This window comes from Hipposideros armiger, unplaced genomic scaffold (assembly GCF_001890085.2).
Source record: "Hipposideros armiger isolate ML-2016 unplaced genomic scaffold, ASM189008v1 scaffold_652, whole genome shotgun sequence".
In the NCBI taxonomy this organism is placed as follows: Eukaryota; Metazoa; Chordata; class Mammalia; order Chiroptera; family Hipposideridae; genus Hipposideros; species Hipposideros armiger.
In genome coordinates this window covers 607,669-635,137 of record NW_017732002.1, presented here as the reverse complement: position 1 = coordinate 635,137, position 27,469 = coordinate 607,669, and the positions used below count along the sequence as shown (strand labels likewise).

Below are 27,469 nucleotides of genomic sequence, written 5' to 3'. Positions count from 1 at the left end.
ACAAGGGGGAAAAATATTTGCAAATCATATATCTGATAAGGGACTTGTATCTAGAATATATGAAGAGTTCTTACAACTCAACAAAAACAACCCAATTTAAAAACAGGTAAAAGATCTGAATAGACATTTCTTCAAAGAGATATACAAATGGCCAATAGGCACATGAAAAGATGCTCAACATCATTAGTCACTGGGGAAATGCAAATCAAAACTGCAATGACATACCACTTCACACCTGCCGAGGTGGCTAGAATTAAAAAGATAGATAATAACAAGTGGTGGTGAAGTTGTGGAGATATTGAAACCCTCATACATTGCTGGTGGGAACGTAAATATTTGTAGCTACTTTGGGAAAACAGTTTGGCAGTCCTCAAAACGTTAAACATAGAATCGCCATTTGAGGCACCGATTCTTACACTACATGTGAAGCGATATAATATTAGCAGGGAATCTGTTATAAGTGAAACTACATATTGTGAACCCCACAGAAACCATTAAAAATATAAAGATTTAAATCTAATAAGACAATAGTGAGGACAAAATGGAATCATTTGGGAGAAAATACTCAAATCCAAAAGAAAGCAATATGGGAACAAACAGCAGATGGGACAAAGAGAAAATATACAGCAAGATGGTCAATTTAAATTTAACTATATTGGTAATTAAGTTAAATATAAATGGTCTAAACATTTAATTGAAGGGCAGAGATTTTTAGATTGGATAAGGAAGCAGTGCTCAATACACCACTTGTGAGTCCATTGTCTCTTAGCTCTAAATCCTCCTCCCTTGTTGCCCTGTTTGTGAAACTGTCAATAACACCTGGAATTATTTTAAGCTTTACCAGTAGAGGGCACCAGAGAGACACTCAATTCTTTAGAGTGCTCCTTTTCCCTTAATAGGTAAGCCCATGTTATGGTTAATAATTTTTTACATTAAACTCCCAGTTAGAATTACTGTGTTGTGTTTGTATCCTGCTTGGACCTATCCTATATAGAATTGACACTGGGAGTGGTCCTAGGAAGATAACCCCACAGAGATAGGATTTAGAGATTTGTTTGGCTGTGCTCTTGGACTTGAAGGCAGGGCTGAACTACCTGCCAATGAGAATTCGTGGCATGCAGTGACATTACAATTTCTCATGCAATCACCTGTGATTAAGTGATGAGAGAAGCCCGTGCCTTGGGAAGCCAGGTGCTGCAGGCAGTAATGATGGCCATAAGGACTGGTATGGAATGAATTATTCTGAGCATGTTTGATGGTTTACCAAAAGAAAATGACACACTCACGTCCTTTAATTCTCAGCTTAAGTTATGGTCTGACAACCAGAAAGCGTCCATTGCAACTCTAAACGATTTCCTCATTGGTAGGCACTGAACGGATAGCACTTCAAAACCAAACGAAAGTTTAACTGTGTAGGTTGATGAAGTACATCATCATTTAAATTCACAGTCTCACTACGTTTTCCAGGTGAAAGGGCATTGTTGGGAAAGACTGGGATCCTGAAATTTGTCATGGGGACATCTCGTTGGATCCAAATGAAACTAACAGCTTGAGCTCTCAAGGCACCCTGTTCCTCCCTTACCAGTAGAAGCAGCTTACCCTTCTGCGTCTAAGGAGAATAGGCTTCTTTGCTTAAAATACTATAACTTCACCTTGGACAGATGCTTTCAAATGTGAGTCCCAAACCCGCCCAAACTATCCCCATACCAATGTCAAATCTCAGCACTTTTTAGAGGAACAGGAAGACTCAAGGAAATAGCTTACACATACCCCAATTGTGAGACTTCCCTAATACAGATTTTTAAACAGATTTATTGAGATAGAGTTCACATGTCATACAACTAACTCACCCATTTACAGTATCAAATTCAATGGATTTTAGTCTATGCACAGATATCTACAACCATCAGAACAGTCGATGTTAGAACATTTTCATCATCCCTTTAAGAAACCTCATACACTTTAGCTGTTACCCGCTTATCTTCTCCCTTCCCCAACCCCTTCAGCCCTAGGCAACCACTAATCTACTTTCTGTCTCTATAGATTTTCCTGTTCTGGACATTTCAAATGAATGGAATCATATGCTATGTAGTCTTTTGTGACTTGCTTCTTTTAGCTAACATAATGTTTTCAAGGTTCATCCAGGTTGTAGCGTGTAAGGGTGCTTTATTCCTTTTTACAGCCAAATAATATTCCACTGGATGGATATACCACATTTTGTTGATTCATCTTTCTACTTGATGACCATTTGTGTTGTTTCCATCTTTTGACTATTATCAATAATGCTCCAAAAAACAATGGTGTACAAGTTTCTGTGTGGATGTGTTTTCATTTCTCTTGGGTACATACCTAGGTGTGATATTGCTGGGTCATGTGATAACTTTACGTTTAATCATCTGAGGAACTGTCAGACGTGTTTTCAAAGAAGTTGGCCCATTCTACATCCCACCAGCAGCAATTACTTTCTCCCATTGCGTGGGTTGTTTTTCACTTTTTTGATGGTGTCTTCTGAAGCACAAACATGTAAAATATTTGCTTTGATAAAGTCCAGTTTATTTTTTTTGTTTGTTGACTGTACTTTGGTGTCGAATCTATAATCCTTTGGCAAATAAGTCACTGACATATCCCTCAGCCATGCTGGGTTTACTGTTGAGCTCATCAGAGGAATTCTTCATTTTTGGTGTCCTGTCTTTTTCCTGTAGCATCTCTATTATATTCTTTCTTATCATTTCTTGGCTAAAATAATTCCCCATCTGTTCATGCATGTTGTCTACCTTTCCAACTAGATCCTTTAACATATATTAATCATAGTTATTATTATTTTTGAAGATTTTTATTGGGGAATTGGGGGCGGGGAACAGTGTTGGGGAATTGGGGAAAGGGAACAGCCAAGTTGTTGTCCTTCCATCTTAGCTGTGGAGGGCACAGCTAGCTCAGCTCCAAGTCCAGTTGCCATCTGGCCGCCTGTTGGCAGCTCAGCTCAAGGTGCCGTGTTCAATCTTAGTTGCGGGGGGCTAGGGTACAGCCCCCATCCCATGCGGGAGTAGAACCAGAAACCTTGTTGTTAGGAGCACGTGCTCTAACCAACTGAGCCACCCAGCCGCCAGCAGAATTCTTATTTTAAAATTCGGATTCCTAGATCCCACCCTGAGAAGTCTGTATTCAGTATGTCTCAGAGGTGGCCCAGAAATCTGCATGCTTTACCAGCACCCCAAGATTCCTAGGAGAAGCATTGCTTAGGCCTTACCAGACCAGGAAACATTTACACACATCCCTTTTCATGGCGCAGCAATCTACAGAGCCCAGAAGGTTATGGCATTCTCCGTGTTCTCAAACGTGCTACACCAAAGAAGTCACACACAAAAAGTAAATCTTGTAGGATTCTATCAATTGAAAGTCCTAGAACAGATAAAATTAATCTATAGTGGTAGAATTCGGTAGCTGCCTGGGAAGGGCCAGGGAGGTAACTTTCTGGAGAGATAAAGATGTTCTTGAAGTTGATTTGGTGGGGGTTACTCAGTGTATGAATTTGTCAAGTCACTGACCTATACATTTACAATGTGTGGATTTTATTATATGTAAATTATACCTCAATGAAGTCATTTTGAAAAGCTATCACGTGTTGTCTTGAGATACTTCAGATATTTAAACACATGGTGTTTACATGGTTTCATGTGTGATTACATCTCTGAAAGCATGTGAATGACTCACCCTTCATTCATGCATTAGGTACCATGTGCCAGCAACACGTCTGTATCTTACATAGGTTCCTGCTTCCTATCAGAAATAAGACCAGGCTCAGGCTCTCGTGCAGAGTGCTGGGAAGAAAACTGCAGTAAATGGCCCCGTTTTCAGGAAACTATTTTTAGGGAATTCTTGCATACTGTCTCTGTCCCCATACATCGAGTCCACTAGATGGAGGAACACACCACACACCACACACACACACACACACACACACACACACACAAAAGGAAAAGCTCCGTGAACTAAACACAAGACCCACAGGCTCTGTGACCCTGAGACCCCTCAGAAATCACCACAAGGCCAGCAGGTGTCATCTCAAGGGACTATTCCTCCAACTTGTCAATAGCACCCCTGCCTCCCTTGAGTCCCCAGAGGTCAAGCGAAAACTGCACAGGGACTGAAGTTGTGACCTCAGGACAGGTGAGATCGAAGGACAAAAGGGCCTGTGCATTCTGGAAGGCCTCCAGCAGAAACCCTCTGTAGGTCCAGAGTTCCAGCCCTCGCTCTGCCAGCTGACTCACAGGCTCACTTGGGGCAATCACGGACCCTCTTGGGTCCTCAGTTTACCCATCTGTAAAATGTTGGACTGGGTGAGCAATTACCAATTATTAGTATTTGGCTTAAGATCCCATTCTTCAAATGAAATTCCTTGCAGAGCCCCAATAACAAAAAATGAAGGTTATCTTATTGAAAATGGGGCTCAGGGACCCATGCCCTTCTTCTACCCCTTTTTCTGAGGACCCCTGAGGCTCTTGAGAATTGTTTAAAAACTGCTAGACCAGTTGAGCTTCCTCCCAATCTATGTAGCTGAACTGACTTCATGGAAACTCTCCATGACTCCAAATGACCCAAACCAGCCATGACTTCAGTGACTGCATCGACTTGTGACCTCACAAAACCTGACTCGGACCCCATACTCCAAATGACTCAACTCCAGCCACTGACCTCAGAATGACTATAAGGACCTGTGTCCACACAGAATCTGATTCAGGGAACCCCAATGTGAAATAATTCTATTCACTGTGACTAGAATGTGATGATTCTATTATTCAGACTGTGCCATATCTGTTTATAAGGAAGCTCTTAATCTTCCTCTTATCCCCTGATCTGCCTTCCCTGTGAATTCAGAAACACCTAGAAGTTAATTCCACATTTAAATGGCACATCTTAGGATAGAAAAGTCCATGCCTGACCTTGGATGATCACAGATCCTTCTCTTCTAAAACTGACACGTAGGAGATGTCCTCGGCATCCTTGTCACTCCAGAGTGCTTACTAAGACCACGTGCCAGGCACTCAGCTATGTTCTTTACATGCATCACAGCTGATCCTCACCACCCTGTGAGGTGGGCATTACTGTTAACCGATTGTGCAGCTGAGGAAACTGAGAGTCAGAATTAGCAAGAGGCAGAGCTGGGATTCAGGGTAGCGTCAGTGCTCACAGAGAGTCTGTGGGTGCTGAGAGAGTTTGTCTGGTCCTGAAATAGTTTGTCTGAGCAAATTTCCTCAGCTGTAAAACAGGATGAAAATAATAATACCCTCAAGGGTGGCTGGGGTGATTAAATAAGACAGTGCACGGAAATGCCCTCAGCCTAGCACCAGACACAGGGTAACTAGATACCCTCGGTTGGGTTACAGACACAGCTTCCTAAAACCACGACACCAGTCTTTATAGAAAATAGGATTTATTGTCACATGTAAGGTGAACATAAATAAACGTTGCTAAACTATATTACATAATCAGAAGATTTAAGTTACTAAACAAAGAAAAATCAAAGCCCACCAGGAAATACACGTTTACTTTCTCCTGAGCCCACGGCACTCCCAGGCCACTTCCATTTTCCACATTGACTAGGCACAGCTCTCAGTGGCTTTGTCCCCAGGTTCATCTGCTTCTACCCCCCTCCCCCACCCCATCCCCCCCGACTCTACGCAAAAAATGACAGCAGCAAACCAACGGGATTCACAGTGGCTGGGATCAAAGGCCTTAGACATGAGACCCTTCACAAAAGCCCTGATTATGTTCCAGAGGCCAAGCTCTGGAGTTGTGTGACCTGGGCCACCAACTCAGGTCAAATCACAGCATGGAGTTGCTAGTGTTACAGCTTCATCTCCAGGCAGTCTCGTTAATTAAATCATTCTAGTTAGGAAGGCACCATTAAACAGGTACATAACAGCCCTTTTTGCAGCAACTGGCTTTTTCCCTTGACCTAACAGAACAGAAGTCAAGGAAAAGGCAGGAACTTCATTGAAAACTAACCTAAAGCCCCCCACCTTGGGCTGGACAATCACAGCCGATGCCTGATGAGGAATGGTGACAGGATGTTCACAATGGGGGTCTAGAAATGGGGTCATGAGGAAGGGTGGGCATTCGGGAAGCAGTCTGGTGGGTCCTGAGGTCTGACATTCCTGAGAGGGCTTCCTCAAGCACATGGCGATGGCAGAGCAAGCGCAGGCGACTCCACAGGGCACCTACGTGGGGATCCCGAGGCGGCCACCTGGGGGAGTCAACACACACGCAGCTGCTGCCGGCCCAGCACCCTGGCCGCAGGGCATTAGCTCAACTGGCCGCAGTCCGTGATCACAATCTTCTTGGACGTCTTCCCATTCTTGGAGCCAAAAGATTCTATTTTTTTCACAACATCCATGCCCTCTTTGACGTGGCCAAACACAACATGTTTGCCATCCAACCTGCAAGGACAGGTGAGCCAGGTGAGCAAAAATCATGTCAACCAACATCATGGTCAGCTTGTTCATGGAACTATCTACCAAAAACAGATATTCTGAAAAGAGCTCACACCAAAAAGCTGGATCCACTCCCCAAAGCTCCCGGTGTTAAGCCTTGCTGAGCTCCCCGAATTCACTGGAGGATGCCTCCCCTTCCAGGGCACGCTCTGCCTCTCCTACACTGCCCAGTAACCTCATCTATGAAAACTGAGTTATTCGTGTTCTGCTCAGGGAGATAAGAGGATATTGAACTCCTCTGAAGAAATAAAAGGTCTGTGTAAATGGAAGTATTTTAACAGTCATGAGTTATAAGGTGAGAGCCAAGATAACAAGTGTGCTGAAACTATGTAAGTCTGGAGCAGTTCTCAACTTGAGTTCCAAGGATCTAAAAGGCAACTTAGACCAGTGCCAGCAAGGCCACGATTGGTTACAGCCCAAGGCAGAACTGCAGGAGCCACTAGGGGACAAGAGGAGGCGGAGCCGGCAGCGACCTGCCCAGCCAAGACGTCCGCGTCCCTTCTGCCCTGGAGGCTAGAGATGGCCAGTATCCACCCACCAGCCAGGTCTCCCTAAAGTCCTTGGAAATGGGCTTTATTAAGTCTTAGCTCCTGGCCAGCTATTGTCCCCTCAACCCCAGATGCCCCAGGGCTGGGACACGAGGAACTCTGGGCAGAGAAACTGATCCCTTACTGGAATATTTACCAGGGAACACATCCCTAAAATCCATGGCATGTAGGTAAGCAAGCTCTAAGGGGCTGGGGGCTATCTGCAGGCCTATGTTAGTGCCCGCTGAAAACTCCGGTGTGACATCCAAATGTCTACCACAGCGTTTCCAAGGTGCATCCTACTATCAAGATAAGCCTGGGAAACAACAGGTTAAACCAGTCAAACGGGCTTCTACTACAGGCCATCTTGAGGTCTGATATGTTGGGCAGCATTTCCCAAATGTATTTTGTGTGTATGCAGAACACACTGAGGGAATTCCAACTGACAGCAACAATGGAAAACCTAATTAAGGCAGGATTGCAAGAACAGTCCACATTCTACCTCAGTCCTTTCAGGAACTTTCTCTTTCTCTCACACAGACACATAGCCCTGATGAGGGCGACTTTCCCAGGGCTGATCTCCAGACTCAAACTACCTTCCCCGGAAAGCACACAAACCCTCCTCCAGGGGCAAGGCTGCCCCTCATTCTTAGATGGCCTGGAGCCAGGGGCGGGGCAACTCACCAGTCTGTCTTTATGGTGCAAATGAAGAACTGGGAGCCATTGGTGTTGGGACCTGCATTTGCCATGGACAGGATGCCTGCAAAGACAAGCAAGGGATGAGCCACGTTGTGCCCAGAAGACATCTCACTCAAACAAGCAGATCAGATGGCTCAAACCGCATCAAGGACGTTCAAGTCTAAAGATCCTGAAGCTCAGAAAAGAACCAGGGATCAGAGGATGTGCAGTTCCCCAGGGCCTGTCCTCTAGAGCCACACGGAGAAATGGGCCTTGGGGAAGCTCTCATGGTAGAGCCTGAGAACAGGACCCCAAGCCTTGATTCTAGACTTTTCCACAGTGTACCTTGGGTCTTCAAGGTGACATAATTAATGCTGGGGTTTTGCTTACAGCTGCCCACCCCCACCAAGCTTCCCAAAGGACAGTTTGTAAACTGAAAGCTCAGAATGACAAAGCTCTAAGGAAACCCAACAAACCAGCCCGAGCGCTGAAGGAAGGAAGGCGCACCATGGTTCATTGAGCAATCAATGACCAGATTGCAGCCTTCCAGGCCTGCCAGGTGTGGCAGAGGCTGGGTCCAAGCTCTGGGCACTCAGACCATGGAGCAGTGGGCCCCCACTCACCTGGCCCCACGTGTTTCAGTGTGAAGTTCTCGTCAGGAAAGCGGCTTCCGTAGATGGACTTCCCCCCTGTGCCATTATGGTTGGTGAAGTCGCCAGCCTGCAGGCACAGAGCAGTCTGAGTGGTCGCCACCCACAGCTAGCAGGGGGGTTCTACTGCAGCACTGGGGGGGGGGCCCAACCCACCAAAGGCCCACCCTGCTGGAAGCCCTTCAAGCAAAGAGGTCACAAAACATCCAAAATAAAGCTTAAATATTTTCTGCCACAATAACTGTCCTGGTTTCCAAATCATTCATTTTTCCATCTGAGCAAGTTTTTAAATGATCCTCAAAGGACCTAACAGCCAATAACATGATTCTTAGAGACCCAGAATTTTCTACCCACAACTCTGAGAGGATAAACAGTGAGGTGTCCAGGGGCCCCCCTTCCCACGTCTGGTCTGTGGGGAGCAGCAGCAGCTGGCACAGGGCTAGTTCCCTATGCTGAGCCCCCTCCCTGTCCCAGCATCTTCCCCTCACCAGGCCCAGTGGCTTCCCTCTGTCCCTCTGCTTTGCAGTCCCAGGACAGAGTCCACCCAGGGCTGGCATCCTTCCTCAGGGCTCGCCTGATGCTTCCATGGCCAGAAGAAAGCAGTGGCTGCCAGCCCCAGCCATGGCCACGTTGCCGTCTTTTTGAGATGGGATCCTCACCTACACAGCCTGGCTGAAGCATCCACAAATGCCAATAAAATGTCCCCAAAAAGGGATGATTCAAAACCTTGGCCTGGGGCCCTAGTGCTGCCACTTCATGCCTCGGAAAGACCTCCAGCTTTGGAAGTCCCTAGCCCAGCTCAGGACACCCACTGCAGCTCCTACTATATCCACAGCCGCAGAAGAGCTGGGAGCCTCCGCCGCAGAAAGCCACAGGCCTTGGCCAAGCCTGTCCCACACCACAGCTTCCCTGCCTGCTCCTCCAGGCACTCGCCACATTCGACACATTAGCAAGCCCACCCCAAACCCACTGGCACTTACCATGATAGGATGACAGCCACCAAGGCAGGGTGGAAGGGGTGGGGAGAGAATTCAGGTTGAAAGGACTTCAAAAGGTCATGACATCTATGCCCCTGCCTCTAGGTCTGCTGGCCTCAGGACACGAACCCCTGCCTGACCTAGCAGTCTGACCTAACAGAGGACAACACCCAGTGTAGATCGGGTCCTGACCCCTGGGGAAGTCCTTGCTATCAACACCTACCCCCCAAACCTGTGACACAGCAATACTAATGCCTCCGACAAAAGACAGGACACGTGACTAAAGAACATATTCAGTTAACCGTGGAGATGCTCTTCTCTGGAGAGAGAAGTTCCAAGTCCAGACCTGTGTGTTCTTGTCCGTGCCCTCTCGCTTTCCTTCTGCTTCCTCTTTTCCCATGAAAAGTGCTCAGCATGACACAAAGGGGTACATGTTCAGAGACTGTCTGAAGACGCTAGTCCTCCAAAGCCTTAAAATCTACCCACACGCACATCCATACCCAGTGCCAGCGCTCCCTTCGTAGGCTCAACTTTTGCAACCCAGCCAGGCAGGGCTGTCCTGCCCCTTGCCCTGTTACTTAACTTCTGGGACCGAGAAGGGCTATGGCAGCCCAGACAAGACCCAGCCTCTCAGGGTGAGGGCAGGCCAAGACAGTCATGACAGTTGCCCTCCACTCAGTCCTTTCCAAGCTTCAGGCACAGGCTCACTCATTCGTCCGCATGACACTCCTGAGAAACGGCCCTCGTTATTATCCCCACTTACAGAAAAGGGACCCGAGCACAGAGAGGGCCACAGACCTGGCACATGAAGGACGGAATCACTCTGTGAAACGTGGAGCCTTTGTAGCCAAAGCCCTTCTCCCCGGTACACAGGGCTCGGAAGTTCTCTGAGGGGGGAAGGAGAGGCGGGTCAAAAAAGGGCCAGGTTTCAACTCCAGGGGTCACACCTCATTCCAACCAGCACCCCCCTCTAACCCCCCAGGTGAGATGGGCATGGAATACCCTAGGCCTGCCCCCTGGGTCTGCTCTGGCTGTGTGACCTGGAACAAGCCATCTCCTTCTCTGACCTCAGTGGCAGAGCACATACTCCTGGCTGTTTCAGCACCAAGTGTGCGGGGCAGAGAATCCAAGGGCTGTGAGCCACCACCCTGCCGCACTGGGCACCAGGAGGGAGGACGTCATCCCAGGGGAATTTACATGTGCCTTCTACTGACTGAAGCCACTACTACCAGACAGGTGGGCAGGGCCAACACTGAGGCCCTGAGAGAGACAGAAGGCTGCCCCAGCGTCACAGTGGCCGAGCCACACACGGTACTCCTATCTGGTCCCGGGTCCCCTTGCCCGGAGTCCTCTTGCCAGCGCACCCACTTTGTCTTGATTCACGAGGCCCCAGGCCCTGTCGTACCTGCTGTCTTTGGGACGACATCTGCCTTCAGCTGTGGGGAGAGAAGAAGGACAAGAGAAGATGAAGAAGGAACCGCCTCACCACCTAAGCTCCACAGCGGCCTCGGAGACTGCGAACCTACCATGTGCCACTCCATTCCCGTTACTCCCAGCCCTAACCAGGGGGCAGCCTAAGCAGCTATCATTTCTGCCAGCTGCTTCCTGAACCCAAGGCTGGAATGGAAGGAGGCAGCCTCAGTTTCCTAATCTGTCGGAAGAGATCACAATGCCATCCTGGCTACTTCCCCAGGCAGAAGTGGCAGAGCTACTACAGCTGGGCCCAAAGCATCAAACTCGGGGCTTGGAGAATGGGTCGAGAGAGGAACCAGTCCAAGTTCCTCAATGCATAATGGGAAACTGAGGCTCAGAGAGAGGCAAGAGGGTTGGGGGTGAGTGGAGGCTGGAGCCCCATCCAAGCTGGCCTCTTGCCTCCCAGCTTCAAATGCTGCCCTGGCGCCAAACCATTAAAATAAACTGGAGGGGGCTCTCCATGTTCCAGAAAAGGAAACTGCAGGCCCGTTGTTCAGAATAGGGCCGAGCTTTAAGACTACATCCAGCTTCCTTTGCTACCTTCCCAACTATTTGCTTCTTGCTTTGTTTTTTAAAAAGGCCCAAAGACTCAGTGGCAGGAACTGAGTGTCGCCCCCGGAAGGTTGGCTGGGTTTGGAGTTGGGATGAAGGTCTCCTGGCACACTGCCCAGACTCACAGGAGGGCCATCCCGGGGTCCGACCGGTGGCTGAAGCCCGCTGCCTGCCCAGCAGGCCCGCACTTACAGAGGCAGCGGGCCCAAAACCACTCTTGCTCATTCACTAGCGCTCAGCGGCTGACCCCATGGGGGCGGGGCGGAGCCGAGCTCCGCTTCGCCTTATGCAAAGGCAGCCACGTGAGCGCCCAGCCTGGCCGGGCCGCGGGGACCCGGACCCCCGAACCCTCCACCTTGGAGCTCAGGTCTAGGCACCGAACCCGTAAGGACTCGGAGCCCCTCCCCCTTCCCAGGCCGGCCAACGGGGCCGGGCCCTAGTCAACTACCACGTGACCTTGAGCTTTCTCCTCTACGCGAGCCTCCCCTCCCCAGCACTCCAAAGTTCCGAAGGAACACCGGAAGAAGCCAATCCAATGTCCCTTCTTAGAGAAGGGAAACTGAGGCCCCTAGCCCGGGAGTGGGAGGCAAGGCCATCCAGAAAGCCAGGCACAGCGCCGGGCCAGGGTTCAGGGCTTTCCAGGAGCGTCCCCCATGCCCAGTCCGGCGCGGTCCAGTCCCATGGTCTCACCTCCAGCACCACGCGGCCGAGCGGCTGCCCGTCAGCGCCCACGTCCAGGTACACTAGCGGGTTCCCAGCGGAAGAGGACGGGTTGCGGGCGCTGCCGCCGCCGCCGCTGCAGGCGCGGGCCGCGGGGAGGCGCAGCGGCAAGGAGCACGGGAGAGGTAGCAGACCGAGCAGGCGGGAGCCGCGGCGCAACGCCAACATCGCAGAGCCGCTCGAGTAGGGGCAGGAGACTGGCGGTGTGAGCGGAAAAAACAGCAGGAAAGGTCACCGACGCCGAAAAGGCTGAGTCTGCCGCGGCCGCGCGCCGCCGCTTTTATTGGCCCGTCAGGCCTCGTGGCCCCGCCCCCGTCCTCCGGGCCTGTCCGCGGGCGACCCCTGCCGGCCGAGGTGGGCAATGCAGCCGGGCTGGTGGAGCGGCAGAGTATGAAGTCCTTTGAACTTCACCAGGGCCAGAGACCTGAGGGGCAGACATGACCTCGCAAAAGGAGGCCGGTTCCTTTTTTGTGAGGGTCCCAATAGATGAAATTTAAAAAGGGGGAAAATGTTAAAACGTGGTTAACTCCAAAATATAAACATCTGGATGTTTTTATTTGACTATTAAAAAAAAAAATCTATGTTTGAGCCTTTTGCATAGGCCTCCCCTCCCCCCATAGGCCCTGCAGACAGAGACCAAGAGAGACAGTGGCACTGAGAGTCAAAGAAAGGTGGAGGTGAGAGGTGGAATTCGAGTGAGGGGTAGCAGGAGGAGATAGGCAGACACCTCACCCATGGTGACCACAGTCTTGTCCCAGCCTGGGCCTGTCTGCAGATGCTTTCTGAGATCAGATTCTCTTCCTACAAGACTGGAAACTGCCTGGGCCGGTCATGCTCCCACAGGCCCCCAGCCCTCCACCAGGACTGAGTCTGACTGCCCCTCCTCAACCCCACAGAATGACAATGTTGGTGCAACCAGGGCAGCCAACTACTGGCTCCCCTCCACCCCCACTCACCCGGAAACTTACTTCCTACCTGCACTGAATCTGCAGGTAACACAGCACAGGGGCCATTCCATAGGGAGAGCAAGGAAAAGTGAAAAACCGAGACAGGAAGAGAAAGGGAAGCGGGTGGGAGCAGCCGCAGGGAAGGGGATTTACCCCACATGCTGAGGTGGGCTTCACAGGAGCCTGGGAGGCTCACAGTAAGTGAATAATAGGCAGGTGTCCTGTGAGAGCATCTGGGCCAACACCTGTACCCTCCAGATGGGAAACTGAGGCCCAGAGAGAGAAAGGCACTGCCCAGGGATAGAAGAATCCTGGAGTCCTTACCATCAGCCTGTGCCACTCCTCCCAGTTTCCTCTCTGGAGAATAAGGGTACTTTTTCCCCAGGTCTGTTCCAAGGATAAAATGAACAACAGACAGAGGAATTTGTCAACTGTTTAGTACTGTGCCATGAGCATCAGTGGTGGACAAGGGTCTAAACGGTCTTTGCTCAGGGTTTAGGTCTCAGACAGCAGTGGGTTTCAGCTGCAGGGGCTCAGAGGTCTGAAGGACCAGAGAAGAAGGTGGTGGACCTTGGAGTCAGGTGGACTTGAGCTGGGACCAACTCTGGGCTTTCCTGCCCAGACTGAATCAGTTCCTGGGAAGGAACTGAGCAGCAAAATGCTGGCCCAAGCAAATTCATGAGGTCAGAGTAGAGTGTCCTAGCCTGATGAGAATGCTGGTTTGGCCCTTTTTTGGAAGCTCACAGTCATCTTTTCTCTATTCTTGGTCTAGGAAGGCCTGATCTCTCAAGGAAGCCCCAGTTGCATCCTAGAGCCCAGTTGCTCCCCAGGTCCAGCTCAGGATGGGACCTCACTCTGTCCTGGGGAATGACTCCTCCTTTCTCATAATTGTGCTGTGAATTAGAAGAGGCCTGAGTGGGGAGCCATCTTACTCCCTGCCCCATCTGGGCCCTCAGCACGTCTCCCAGATCCCCTCATGTCAGTGCATACTGTAGATTTGAAAGAGGAAGAGAGAAACCACCCCACACATCAGTTCCAGGCCCTCAGCTCACATAGCCCTTAGCCACACCAAGTGGATCAGTGGTACCCTATTGTCCCTCAAGCCTGTTCCTAGAGGCCCTCCGTTTATTCCCCACCCCACTGAAGCATGAACAGCCATATCCTGGAAAAGCTTCCTTCATTTGCTTAACCAGTTAAGTTCTCAAAGCCCTTCCCCAGCCCTTAGCTTCTCTGCTCTCTACCACAGCCTAGACAGTTTCATTGTACAGATGGAAGAACAAGGCCCCCAAGAATTTGGGAAGTGTTGGAGCTGGGAGTGGTCTGTCTGACTCCAAGATCAGGGATTATTGCATATGTCAGGCCCTTCTCACTATTATCAAGGAGTCATTGGGACAGGGTGGGAAGGGCAAGAGAGGCAAGCCTTGAACAGACAACACAGCAAGATAGAAACAGAGGAGTTAGTCAGGGGGCTGTGGAAGATGGGGACCAGGGAGGTGTCGGCCTGGGGGATCAGCCTGGAGACAACCACATTTGAGTGGCAGAGACACAAAGGTGTGGAGAGGAGATTCCAGAGGGGGAACGAGTCAAAGCCAGCCCAGATCTGGGAGAAGTCAGGGCACCTTCAAGAAAAAGCTGCGATATTGACCATGAGCTGAAAGGCTCGATAGAGGTGGGGAGTGGCAACCACAGAGGGCTCTGAAGGCCAGACAGGCCTAACGTTGTTGGCTAGAGCTGGGTCCATCAATGGTGCAATGTCCCTATCCCCAGGACCCTGGACTAAACCACACTCCTTCACTCATGTTACTTCTTCCACCCTCTTTGGAAAATCAAGCATCGTCACTACCTTCCTGCCCAAGCCAGGAAAAAGTTCCACCTCCCCCACAGGCTCAGCTGTAAAGTCATCTCTACCTGTACTGTTCTCAGTGGCATCAGGAAGAGTGACAGTTCCTGGGTTGAGCTATGAACTGAAACATGCCCAGCCCTTGAGGACTTCTGGCCCAGGTGAGATCAGGCAGGTATCAGCACACACCTGGCTCTGAGGCTATTTATAGGCTCTGTGTCATTCTCAGAAACAGCAATTTCTCCATCACTCAGCCCAAGTGGCTTCTTATCCAGGGTGTTAATGGTTTTCATCACCCAGGGATCCTGTAACACCTGTCTTTAGACCTCACAGAGACAAAGAACAGTCAGGTCATGCTGGGCTCGGAGATGACACTCAAGGATTGCAAACCCAGATGTCTGTGGGGGCCAGCAGGAAACATACCTGAGTGAAACATGCTAGATAAGGCTGGGGGAGTGAGAAGAGATGGCACTGTGTCCAAACACCCCATTTAAAGGGGCAGCTGCTGCCCATGCCAGCCAATTGTTGTACGTGAGACTATGGGTCCAGTGTAGCCAAGGCTCTTAATTTTTAAATAAAAGCTGAAAACGTTAGGTTTTACAGAAATCTCCCAATTTTTCAATGCTGGGAACTAATTTTAAAATAAAATCAAACACTGAATGAGCCAGAAACAACATGTTCACAATCTAGGTGAGGTGTCTGGGCCAGTAGTTTGCAAGCTTTGATCTCCACTGTATATGACAGAACTGAAGCTCAGACAGGGACAGGGATTTGCCTGCAGTCACACAGCTAGGAAATACTGCGTCTGTGGTCAAACTCCTCTCTTCACTCTTGCCAGGGCCCTTTTTGCAAGATTCACGAGCATACGTGTTTTCAGAGCACCTACTATATGCAAGGCCTGAGCTTCAGCCTAGGAATACAGGACAAAGATTGGGACAGACAGGTATAGTGCAGCATGATTTTAAGTGCTGCTGAACACGCCTCTCCCAGGTGGCCCATGTACACAGCAGGGGTGAATGTCATGGTTGTCCTGGGCTACCTGGAGAGCCTTCCAGTAAGGAAGATGGGCACGGGGTGGGGTTTTAATCATTGCCAGTGTCAGTCACTGGGACAGGTGCCTTACATAGAAGGAGGCAGTGGACTTCATCTCTCGTTCCATTTGGGGGGACTGGAGACGCCCAGAAGAGCATCCATCTATCATGAGCATCAGACAGGGAACCCGGAAGAGAGGTTCTTGGGTAAGAGTTCAGAAATCCGCCAGAGCCAGAGCCTGCTAACAGGGCACTGTGATTACGGCAGTCTCTGAGGTGTCCCCCATGGCATCACCAGCCTTTACAAAGGCAGTATGAGTGCATCAGCTTCTCTCTGCTGGCTTCCAGGAACAGTCCAGAGCATGCTCTAATTAGAGCACGGTGGGAGGCAGGGCGGGGCAGGCAGGGGACATTTCCCTGGAGGCCCAAGGTGTTGGTGGGCACAGTGACTAGAGACAGCCCCCGAGAGGAAGGTCTGGGGAAACTCCCAGAGTCCAGCTGGGCTTTAACAGTCACCCATGTGGGCCCCTGGGTGAGGCAGCCACCAGGGTAGGGCAGGGCAGGGCAGGGCTCACCCCACCCAGCCACAAGGCTCTTGCACAACCCACCTGGCCATCGAGTGGAGTGGAAGAAGTTTGCCTTCCGAGCGTATCTGCTGTCTACTGTGATCTGAGCGGCCTTGGGGGCTGAGGAAGTCTTCCTGAGAAGCTGCGACCAAAGGGAAGAGTTTTGAAGGACTGTGGCAGTAGTCCCTAGGGAAAGGGGCCACTGTCAACCAGCACCATGTCCTGGAAGTGTGGGTTTTGGAGTCAGGCAGAACTCAGCTGGAGACCTGGTTTCCCATTTCATTCATTCACTCATTTGTTCATTCACTCCACAGCTATTATACCTGCAGTGTGCCTGACACTTTTATAGACACTGGAAATACGTTGGTCATTATATTTTCATGGGAAAGACAGAGAAGAACAATTTAAAAAGAAAAGAAAAGAAGAAAGATGATTTCAGACAGTTGTATGTGCTCTGTATGAGTAAAACAAGATGGTATGCTGTAGAGTGACTGAGGCAAAGGTGACACTTTATGAGTGAGGTCCGTGTGGCCTGACCAAGGAGGAAACACTTGGACCAAATCACATGTAGCTGTATGAGCTCAGAGAGGTTGTTTTGGGCTTCTTTGATCTTCAGTCTCCTTATCTGTAAAGAGGAGTTAATGATGCCTATGAAACAGAATTGTTCATATTAAGGAGAGTAATATGGTGAAGGGCCTTGAACATACTAGGGCCTCAGTGAATGAATGAATGAATGCACATCGCTTAACCCAGACTCACTGAAGAGTCTGTCGGGGTGGGAAGGGTGATTTCAAGAGCATGATATTGTACCCTATGGATATAAGCCCTAAGGCACGCCTCTGTGGGAGTTTTATGGGTGGTTTTTATTACTGTTCACCCTTGACTTCCCTTAACAATATAATAATGCTGTCCTTACACCTACTGGTATGTAATATTTGGAGGCTTCCTTAGGTATCTTCACAGCCACCAATGTCTTTTGAGTCACAGCCACCAATGATTGTGAGGTCAACTGGGCTGCGCTGTTATCTCAATTGATTGAGGAGGAGGTTGGGGCCCCAGGCTACACAGAACAACTAGCATTTAAGCCGGCGATATTGGTTTGGGTTCTTTCCACTGTATAAAAAAAAATTATAATGGCACTTTTCCCCCTCTCCTACCCTTCTGAGGCAGGTGGTCTCTAAGATGGCCCCCAGCGATGCCCTGGTAGTCAGGGCCTGGCGTAGTCCCTCACCTTGAATGTGAGGTAGACCTAATGAGTGAGGTCTTCATCATCCTGGACCTAGTCCCTCCTGATGAGCAGAATGCGGCAAAAGTGATGGGATGCCACTTCCAAGGTTAGGTTACAAAGAGACTGTGGTTCCTGCCTTGGGCTGGTTCTCTCTCTCTCCCCTGCCTCCCCGCCCACCAGCTGCCATGTTGTGACACTTGGCAACCTATGGATATACCCGCATTGAGGTACCAAGGCCTGCCAACCACTCTGGGAGGGATTTGGACGTGAATCTTCTGCAGCTTGTCCACAGCATGTGAGCGAGCTCAGCAGGGGATCCGCAGGTCCAGAGGAGCTTTGAGGGGACTGCTGCCCCAGCCGACGGCTTGACTGTAACTTCCTGAGAGGCCTTGAGCTAGAGGCACCAGCTTTAAACCATGCCCAGACACCTGACCCACAGAAACTGTGAGGTAAGAAATGTCTGTTGTTTTGAGCTCCGCAGTGTTGGGGTCATTTGCTCTGCAGCAATAGATAATTATACATGGGTACCCTGCCCTCAGCCAGGGCACTTTCAAGGCCAACTCCTATCCCATTGCTGCACATGCAGCCTGTCACTGATCTGCCATTTCAGCTGGCTTGTGTCACTAGCTGTGGTTGGCAAACAGCTCATTGACACGGTCAGGGAGAACTGGCCCCGAGAGACAGGACTAACCAGTCTTGGTGAACACGTAGAATGGGCTATTTTTGTCACGTTCACCTTCTCTGAAGGTGAATGCATGGAGCCTGAGAGAGAGAAGGAGCTGGTAGGAAATGCTCGGTCAGAGGGTCTGAGCTGGAATAGCTGGGGTCTGGCCACGGCATCTCAGTGGCCTCTGGGAAAGGATGGTACCTCACATTATGACTCCGTGCCAGGCTCTGCACTAAGCACTTTGAAGGCATCGCCCCGATCCTCAGGAGAATCCTATGAAACGGAGATTGTTATCTCTTAAAAATGAAGCAACGGAGGCCCAGCGAGGGTAAATGATTTGCCCAGGGTCACTCTAGTGCAAAGTGGAGACTGAATTCCTCCCAATTCCCCGTGGCCGTGTGTCTTCCTTCAGGAGCTGGTGGGCTCTAAGCAGAGCCTCTTAGCTGGATTATGCCAGAGATCATTCTCTCCATGCAGCCTTTTTTCTAGCTAACCTGACACCCATGCTTGATGACTCAGATCTTCAATCACATCTAATCCTTGTGATAACTTGGCAGGAGAGAGGCTGTGGCCCCCATGTGATGGATGACGGTTCTTAGGCTGAGAGGGAGCCCATGACTTGCCCAGGGCCACACAGATACCAGGTGGCAGAACTGGATTTGAACCCAGGTCTGGCTGACTCCAAAGCCTGCCCTGCCCCCACCCCCACCCTGGTTGGGCCTCCTTGCTTTAGAGAGTCTACCATTTGCTTCCAGCTCTGCAGGGATGGCATCCACTAGTATAGGTGAGCAACCTACAAACAGAGTTTATTAACACAATTTCTGCCCAGAGTCAGGAGGAATAGGATCTGATGGGCAGGACTCAGGAGGTTCTCACACAGCTCAGTTGGCCTTTGTGCCCCATCCCACCTCTGTTTACCAGCACTGATTGGCATCATTATCCTAAGGAGAGGCCTCTACTGCCAGGCTGCCCAGGAGTGAGGCTTGAGCTTTGGCCAAGACTAAAATGTTTCTTGGGCAGACCTTATCTGAGCTCTGGGCTCTCTGCCCTGTGGTTGCAAGGACAGCCTGCTATTCTGCCGTCTCTTTTCCCTTTTTTGATCTGTTTTTTCCTGTTGACCTGTGTAATTTTCTTGAATCTATTGGCTTAACCCTCTTCCTCTCTACTTACCAACACTTATACCTCTCCCTCTTACATTAGAATAAATCCCTTTCTAATTGGCATTGCCTACCTTCTAATTGATATTGCCCAGTACCGTTGATGGCTAGTGTTTGTGTTTTATGCCAATTAAAGTAAGCACTACCGTCTTAGATGCTTGATAACAGTAAGAAAAATAGCTGTCATTCACTGCACACTTAGCTACCTATGGTAAGAATTTACAACCTTATTTCTAAATCCTCACATGGCCCTTAGGAATAGGTACCAGTGTTAACTGCTCTTTATAAATGAGGTCTCCAAAGCTGACAGAAGTTATGTAAGCTGTCCAAGGTAACACGGGGTCTTCCCTTGCATTAAGTAATTGGCCAAGCAGCCTGTATTTGACGTGACTCTGCCTAATCCCAGAACTTGGCTTCTCTATCTCTACTGATGCTGAATTTTAGTACAAAAGGTCAGCAGGAACAGCCCAGGCTGAGAGAGGCCTTAATTTATGTAACAAAGATCTCAGGTTTTAGATGAGCAGAGGCTCAGAAAATTGATCAACTCCCAGGCTGCATTCCAAAGACAGCGTGTCCATGTCACAGGCCCTGATGGTAGCCTAGTCTGAGTGCATCAGGAGATCATGGCATAAGCCTCAGCTGCCCGTGGACTGGCCCAGCAAACTCAGCAGTAGGTTCAGCCTAGAAGGGGGACAGAAGACCCTGTGATTTAAGGGTGTATGGAGCCATTCTAACAAATTGGTTCACAAGTGTGGGGGAGGGGTGAACAGGGTACCATTTCCAGGGTGATGGGGACTGTGTCATAGAACACAGTGGGACTCCATAGGCCTGAAGCAGAACCAGCAAGGAGCCAGGTTTGGGCTTCTTTAGAGGAGAAAGCTTTTTATCAGTGATCTCACATAACAATGCTTTGAAGTAGTAAGCTCCCCTGACTGGAGGTGCATGAGAAACACCAAGCAGAGACACCATAAAGAGGCTTCCTACTTGGGTGGGTGATGGGACCAAGTGACCCATGAGGTTCCTTCCGATTCTGAGACACTCTGATTTAATCCCCTTATGTCCAGGCAGCTTGGGGGAGCAGAAAGAGCAGAGCACAACCTCAAAGGCATTTATTGGCATATTGGTGAGTGAAATGGAACATGAAATTATAACAGCCAGAAGAGAACACTATCATATGGTTACTGGTTTCAAAGTGGTCGATAGTATAGAAGCAAATGGAAGGAGCTGTAAAAAAAGTAGGGAACTCCATGCACATTTTAAACATCTGCACTTCAGAAGGCACCACAGGCACAAGTGCAGCACAGTAACCTGTATTTCTTTCCCAGGTATTTCTTGCTACCCTTTCCCCCCATGCTTTGAGGCAGGTGGGTTTCAGAAATAATGGCAAAGAAGTCAATACTTGGCTGTGAGGTTTCCAGAAAACCCTGAGGACACAGCCATGTGGTTTGGAAAATGTGCATGACGGCTCAGCCAGTCTTGACACACAGCCTCCACCTTCATCCGTCCTGGCCGACATGGGACTCCCAGGGTTGGAGGAAAAAGCTTGTGGAGGAGAATCAAGGAAGTTAAGTCCCCAGAGGGATATGAGAACTTATGGATGAATTGAGGCATCTGAAGGCAGGGGCATCTTGAGCTTCCAGGAAAGGAGCAAGGAACCAGTGCATGGTGTGCCTAAGCAAGTGGGCCTCCAAATCCTTCCCCAGCCATGGTGTGGCATAGGCAGCAATGGACAGATGTCCTGGGGGGAGGTGCGAGAGGGCCCAGAGTGACCCAGTAAGCCTGAAGACTGAAGGCATTGTGGTTGGACGAGATCATGATAAGGCATAGTCAATAGCCAGATAGAAACGAGGACCTCGGTAGACACCAGGGGATTGACAAGGACAACTTTGACAGATGCCCCAACTCCGTTATCTTGGCACTCCTTAGCCTCCAGGGACTTAGAGGCAATGCTGGGAGAAAGGTCTTCCCCAAAATTACTCAAATTGTTTCCACCATTTGGCCAAAATAGGAGCTTGAAAAAGGAATTAAATTTTGTTATAGAAAAGTAAATTTAGCTGTGCTTCTTGCCTGCTTGTATTTATGGACCAGAATTTATATCCATTACATAATTAAAGAGCTTTCAACCAACCAGGAAAAATATCTGTGGTGTATGTGTACCATCAGTATTGAAATTGTTCGTGAAAATCAACTGGAACAATGTTAATACCTCAATAGAAAACACATAGAGGAAATGATTAGGCAGTTCACAAAATGCAAAATATAAAGGCCAGTAATCATAAGAAAAAGGATGTTCAAACTCACTGGAAATGATGGAAGAAACATTCATAAAAGGTGTGGGATATCATTTTAGCACCGTCTGCTTTGTGCATTGGTCCATCAATTATGCCCAAATGCTGCATGCTTTTTCATGGTTCTCCACTGTGGTCCACACCTCCATTCCTGACTGCCCCAGTGTGGAAGCTGTGAGAAAGCATAGCTCAGATCTCTGCCTGCAAGGCATGGAGTTGGAACAAGCTGCTGTGCTCTGAAATCAATCATCACATTTGCCCCTGAATCACATTCCCAGCCAATGACTGACTGAGTGTGGCAGGAGTGCTAGGCACCCTCCCACCCCCCACGAGAAGTGGACCCCTCTGATGGCTGATTTTGGCTAGAAGACTCCCCAAAGGGCTGTGCAAGAGGCTTCCATCCAACCAACTGTCCTCCCTCCCTCCCTCCTTCCTTGCCTCCCTCCTTTCTTCCTTCTTTCCTTCAGTCAAGGTCAGACTTGACTGACAGTCTGACAGCCCTCTCAGCCTCCCTCTTCTCCCGCCCAATTTCCTTTCACAGGTATTTCCCTTAATATGTATCTTTGACATCCTTAACACCTGCTTTCTGAAGATGTCCAAGTAACACCTGACCATGGCTCCCCCACGCAGACTGGGCTCTTACCTTGTGGGTCCACTGCTGCCAGATTGTAGTCTCCTCCCTTCCTGAACAAAGATGGTGTTGCTGTGCTTTTATAGCTCAGTGTCTACCCAGACCTCACCAGGGTGGCCATACAAAGAAGATTATACTATTGATGATATCTCAGATTCTATCCTACCTGCTGACCAGATTCTGACCCACTATCACTGCATTTTCCACAAGCAATCCTACCCCACCCCAGGGAGGTTTCACATGTACCCCTAAGCTGGTCTGCTCCTACTGAGGGCTGTCCCTGCTCTGCTGGTGCCCCCATCGATGGGTCAGGAAGACCTCCCTCTCACTTACTTGTTTGGGGTCTTGTATTAGTTTGCTAGTGTCGCCATAACTGCCACTGCAGAGTTACCACAAACCAAGGAGCTTCGATAACAGAAATTTGTCCCACAGTTCTGGAGGCCAGAAGAATCAAGATGTCAGCAGGGTTGGTTCCTTCTGAGGGCTCTGAGGAAAGGACCTAATCCGGGCCTCTCTCCTTAGCTCGTAGAGGACTGTCTTCTCCCTGTGTCTCTTCACAATGTCTTACTTCTATGCCTGTCTGTCCTGGGTCTAAATTTTCCTTTTTTAAAGACACTAGTCATATTGGATTAAGGTCCATCGCAATGACCTCATCTTAACTAATTACAACAGTAATGACCATATTTCAAAATAAGGTCATCTTTTGAGGTACTGGGGGTTGACTTCACATATGAATTCTGAGGGGACACAATTCAATGCACATAACAGGGCCTCATGGCAGGGTTAACTGGGCCTCAATGTCTTAGAAGGGTTTTAGTGAAATAGCTCTCTCCTTTCTTTCCTTTTGGACTTACAGCCTCCTAAACCCCTATAAGACTCAGTCATGAGCCTGCGAGAGGCAAGACTGGGGGACCAGTCCCATTTACAGATACCAGAATGAATTCAGAGTTACCCTTCTCTCTGCTGACAGAGGTTTCTTACTGGACCAAGCTGGCCTCAGCCCCTACCCAGGAGGTTCTCCAGCCTCCTGTGGGGGCAACTTCAGTAAGCCAGGCCTACCAGTTCACTAGACAGCCCCAGACATAGTCAAATTCCATGTAGATACCAGTTGGGAACCCGATTCACAACTGAGTTTTACACACGTAGACCTTGATATAGCTAGCATGCATATAAACGTCTGCTTTCAACATCAGGAGCTGGTACGAGATGATGTCTGAAGGCACATCTCACGAAGCACTCAATGCATAGTTATCACCATCCTTATTTCCAGCACTGTTGTTACTTGGTGATTCCCTCAGTGCTAGCTACCAGGTCTCCTTTGCTTCTCTACCCTTATTGTACATGGAACATGTGGATGCTCACCTGCACAACCTGGAGACTTCTAGCCTGGGAACTCTCAGAGCATCCGGGGTCCAATCGAGCGATGGGGGGCACAGTGATAGGGTGACTCACACTTGGAGACCTCACACGCTTCTCTGACTTGAGGACCCAGGCCAGTTTTAGAGGCTCACAGAGGGACTTTGGCCTCTATTGGTACCTGTTCTGGAGAAACATCCACCCAAGCCTGGAATGTTCTGGGCTGTGATTTCATCAACTGGAGAAACTTTTTGGCTGCCTTTCAAAGTTCAAGGTTTTTGGGCTGTAAGTTCTGTGGGCAATCTCTATAAGATGACAGTTGAGTTATTAGCATGCACCTTCCTCACATCCTCCCCTCCACTCACGCCTCAGCTCACTGGCTTTTACTCTTTGCCTCACTCATACTCTGCTTCCTGACAGGCTCCTCAGGTCATCCTTGCAGCTGCTGGTTCCCTCCAATACAGCCTCATCAAAGGCTGCTCTCTTGGACACTAGGCTGTCCTAGTTTCTCATTGACTTCTCCACCTACCCCTTCTCACTGCCTTCTCAGCCTACCTCCACCAGCCCAGCCCTTTTGTGTGGATCTCCCAGGGCCTTATCTTTTGCCTGGTCTCTCCTCTGTTCATGCTCTCACCCAGTTCCAGGACTTCTGAACTCTCCTTCTCAGCTTCTCAACTTCTCAAGCTCAGGGCTCCTAACTCTTTAGGCACACGAGGAGTAGTCTGAGAGGGGACTTGGGAGGGGCAGTGATGGAGGAAATCCAGCCAGGCTGAGCGTCTCTGGGTGGGCAGATATGTGAGAGTCTAAACCATCAGCTGGTGTCTGAGAAGGCCTGCAGGGGTAGAAGTCCTGACCGACCCACGGTAGGGTCTCGCAGAAGGCTTGATTGGACTCTCCACTGGCAGATGATGGTTATCCATAACAGGGTTTCTGACAGCAGGACCCCAAACCTGGAGCCAGAGACCAGGCCAAACCCCAGGAGGGTAAGCCTAACAGCCCAAATGGCCCAGCACAGTAAGGACATAGAGTTAGGACACATGAAAGGCTGAGAGACCAGGCATGGTCCAAATGTGAGAGCTCACCCTAGAGTTTATGGGGCTAAGCGCTCAGTGATTCCCTGCTGTGGTGGTTTTAAAACATGTCCACAATTTCATTGTCATTCCTGACATTAAGGGATGGACTCTTATTCCTGTTCTCTTGAATCTGGGCTGGCCTCGGTGACTCACTTCTAGCCAGTAGAATGTGGCAGAAGTAAAGTGGCTTGTCTTCCTGTGCTAGGCCATAAAGGCAACGTGGCTTCCCCTTAGTCCTGCTCTTGATAACCAGCTGCCATGCTGTAGGGAAACCCAGGCCACATGGAGAGGCCACAGGAAGGCGCTCCAGCTGACAGCCCCTGCTGAGGTCCCAGCCGCCAGACCTGTGCGTGAGGAAGCCTCTGAGAGGGCTCCAGCCCCATCTACCATCTGCCTGCCACCACCTTACAGACCCAGTAAGAACCGCTCAGCTGAGCCCAGCTAGCTAAGAATCATGAGAGATGATAGTAATAAATGATTGCTATTGTTTCACACCGCTAGCTTTGTGGTGGGTGGTTACGCAGCTAGAGTTCAACAGAATACCTACCTGGTAGGGATATGGGGTGGACACCTGACAGGGCTGACAGGAGCCCTAGTCGGGTAGCTCCCTGGTAAGTGAGCCTAAAGGATTTTCAGACACCACGGCCCAGGGAGAACCATTCTCCTTCTTGCCCCTCCCCTCCTCCTTCCAGATATCAGATAACAGCACCACCATCCACCCAGGGACCCCAGCTACAAACTGATTCTTCCCTCTTCCTGACCTGTTCCATCTAATTTGCCCCCATTCATCCATTCATTAACAAACCTTTAGGGAGCACCCACTCTGAATCAAGCTTTGTACAAATTTGCGCATATGCTGGAGAGCAAGACTGACCTAATCCCAGTCCCCTGGAAGCTTATGGTAAAGCAAATTATTCATTACAAGTGGAGTAAAGGCTAACATTTTAATACCTGTGTGCATTAATTAATCGAAGCACAGTGCTGAGTGCTTCACATTCATTCAATCATTGAATTCCCCATAATAAGCCCATGAGGAACAGATGATTAACTCTGGAGATCATTAGCTCCATTTTTCAGATGAGGAAACCAGGGCACCGAGAGGCTGAGTGGGGTCCCTGAGGTTACGTGTTAGTAAGCAGAAGCACTGAGATGCAGTTTCTTTCCAATCCACCCCCTCTCCTTCCCTTCTACTGCTGCTGGGGTCCCATGGGCCCTCTGGGAAGCAAAGGCTGAGACAGAGGTTTCCTGGGGAAGACGTTCCTGTAAGAGACAGAGCAGCAAGAGTCCCAGACTTCCATGAAGATCAGCCCAAGCTCGGGTCCGCCCAGTGGGAGCTCCAGACCACAGGTCATTGTTAAAGGAGCCCCACCAGGCTCGGTCTTCCTATAACCACTATATGCAGCTTCTGGGTCGGTCCAGGGAGGTGGCCTTGTATATCACTCCACTCCTTGCAACTAAACGCAGATTCTCCCTGAAGGAAGGACCCAGGGCACCAACCCCCCACCCCCACACCCTCATGGCTGCCACCTGGATTATCAAGACCGCCCCTCTCTGGTCCACCTGTCCAAACTGTGTCTGGATGGATCATGGTAACACACACGTCTATCCACTGTGAAATCCCCTGATAATTCCCATCTCCTACAGGATAAGGAGTAGGTTCCTGGGTTGGCCATCAAGGCCTCTACCCTCCCATCTGAAACCCTCCACTGCTGCACTGACCACTGCAGGGACACAGGCTCCGACTCGCACCTGAGCCCGTGCTGACTACCTGGGTGGCCTTGGGGAGTCACTTTACATTGCTCTTATCTGCACCTCCTCCGAAGGTTGTTCTGGGGTCTTACGAAATGCTGTAGGTAAAGCGCTTAGCGCCGTGCCTGGCAGAGAGAAAAGGCAGAATGTATCTTTTCATCCCAGACCTGCCTCTCAGCACAGCCACAGAGCCCACGAGGGGCTGGCATCAGGTCAGGGGGTTCCCGTCTCCCCTAATCTCTGGGAGAAGAGTGAACAGAAGGGTCACTCTCAGGCTCTCTTTGCCTGTTGAGGGACCAGAGAGGCAGGTCCAGTCACCCCTGGCAGGAGTGGCTATGGTCCCCTGATCCAGACCTGGCAAGGTCACTATCTGAGGGACCAAGCTTGAGCAGAGAGGTGGGGAGGGGGAGAGGGAAGAATCTTTGTGACTGCAGTGTGGGTCTGGTGGCGGTCCTATGGCTGGGGCCTGGGGGTTTCCTTACCCTCCCGTCCTTGACCCCTGCTCCAGTCCCATTGGACACTGTGCTTGGACTGACTGCTGCTCAATAATTGGCCCTGCCCCCACCCTGTGGGACTGTGTAGGAGGCCTTGTTTGTGGAGGGCCCTGGTCCTGCCTGGCGCCAGCCTGGCTTGCTCAGTGAGGCCCCTCCTCAGGGCTGTCCCCACAAGCCACCTCCTCCAACAAAGGGCTAGTGTCCTCAGGAGGGCAGGTGCTGTGTAAGCAGGACGGCAGCCAGGCCTGCCAGGGTTTCTGGGCAGTCAGATCACAGAGAATTGACCAGGGCCTGGCTGACTGGGGCCAGGGCCTTCAGGGTCTCCATTTGTTTTTGTTGGTTTTCAGCCAGTGTCCCTAGGAAGAGGTCAGGGG

The 27,469-nt window shown here is 50.0% G+C and overlaps 1 protein-coding gene across 1 annotated transcript; it reads right to left on the bottom strand.

Annotated features, from left to right (window-relative positions):
• Nucleotides 1-5,414: 5,414 nt before the first annotated feature.
• On the bottom strand, nt 5,415-12,362 carry PPIF (peptidylprolyl isomerase F). The gene is made up of 6 exons (XM_019626012.1): nt 12,039-12,362; nt 10,729-10,759; nt 10,122-10,210; nt 8,320-8,416; nt 7,703-7,778; nt 5,415-6,437 (listed from the first exon to the last, which is right to left on the bottom strand). Exons 1-6 carry the CDS (start codon nt 12,234-12,236, stop codon nt 6,302-6,304), a joined length of 627 nt encoding a protein of 208 aa, XP_019481557.1. The 5' UTR covers nt 12,237-12,362; the 3' UTR covers nt 5,415-6,301.
• Nucleotides 12,363-27,469: the final 15,107 nt, after the last annotated feature.

Bases quoted from the DNA above. Each gene is read 5' to 3' on its own strand.
- PPIF (XM_019626012.1), bottom strand. From the start codon at position 12,236: ATGTTGGCGTTGCGCCGCGGCTCCCGCCTGCTCGGTCTGCTACCTCTC. The intron at 8,417-10,121 runs GTCTGTGGCCCT...CTGTGCCTGCAG, and splicing joins TTCCGTCCTTCATGTGCCAG to GCTGGCGACTTCACCAACCA. The intron at 7,779-8,319 runs GTGAGTGGGGGC...TTGTCTTTGCAG, and splicing joins ACTGAAACACGTGGGGCCAG to GCATCCTGTCCATGGCAAAT.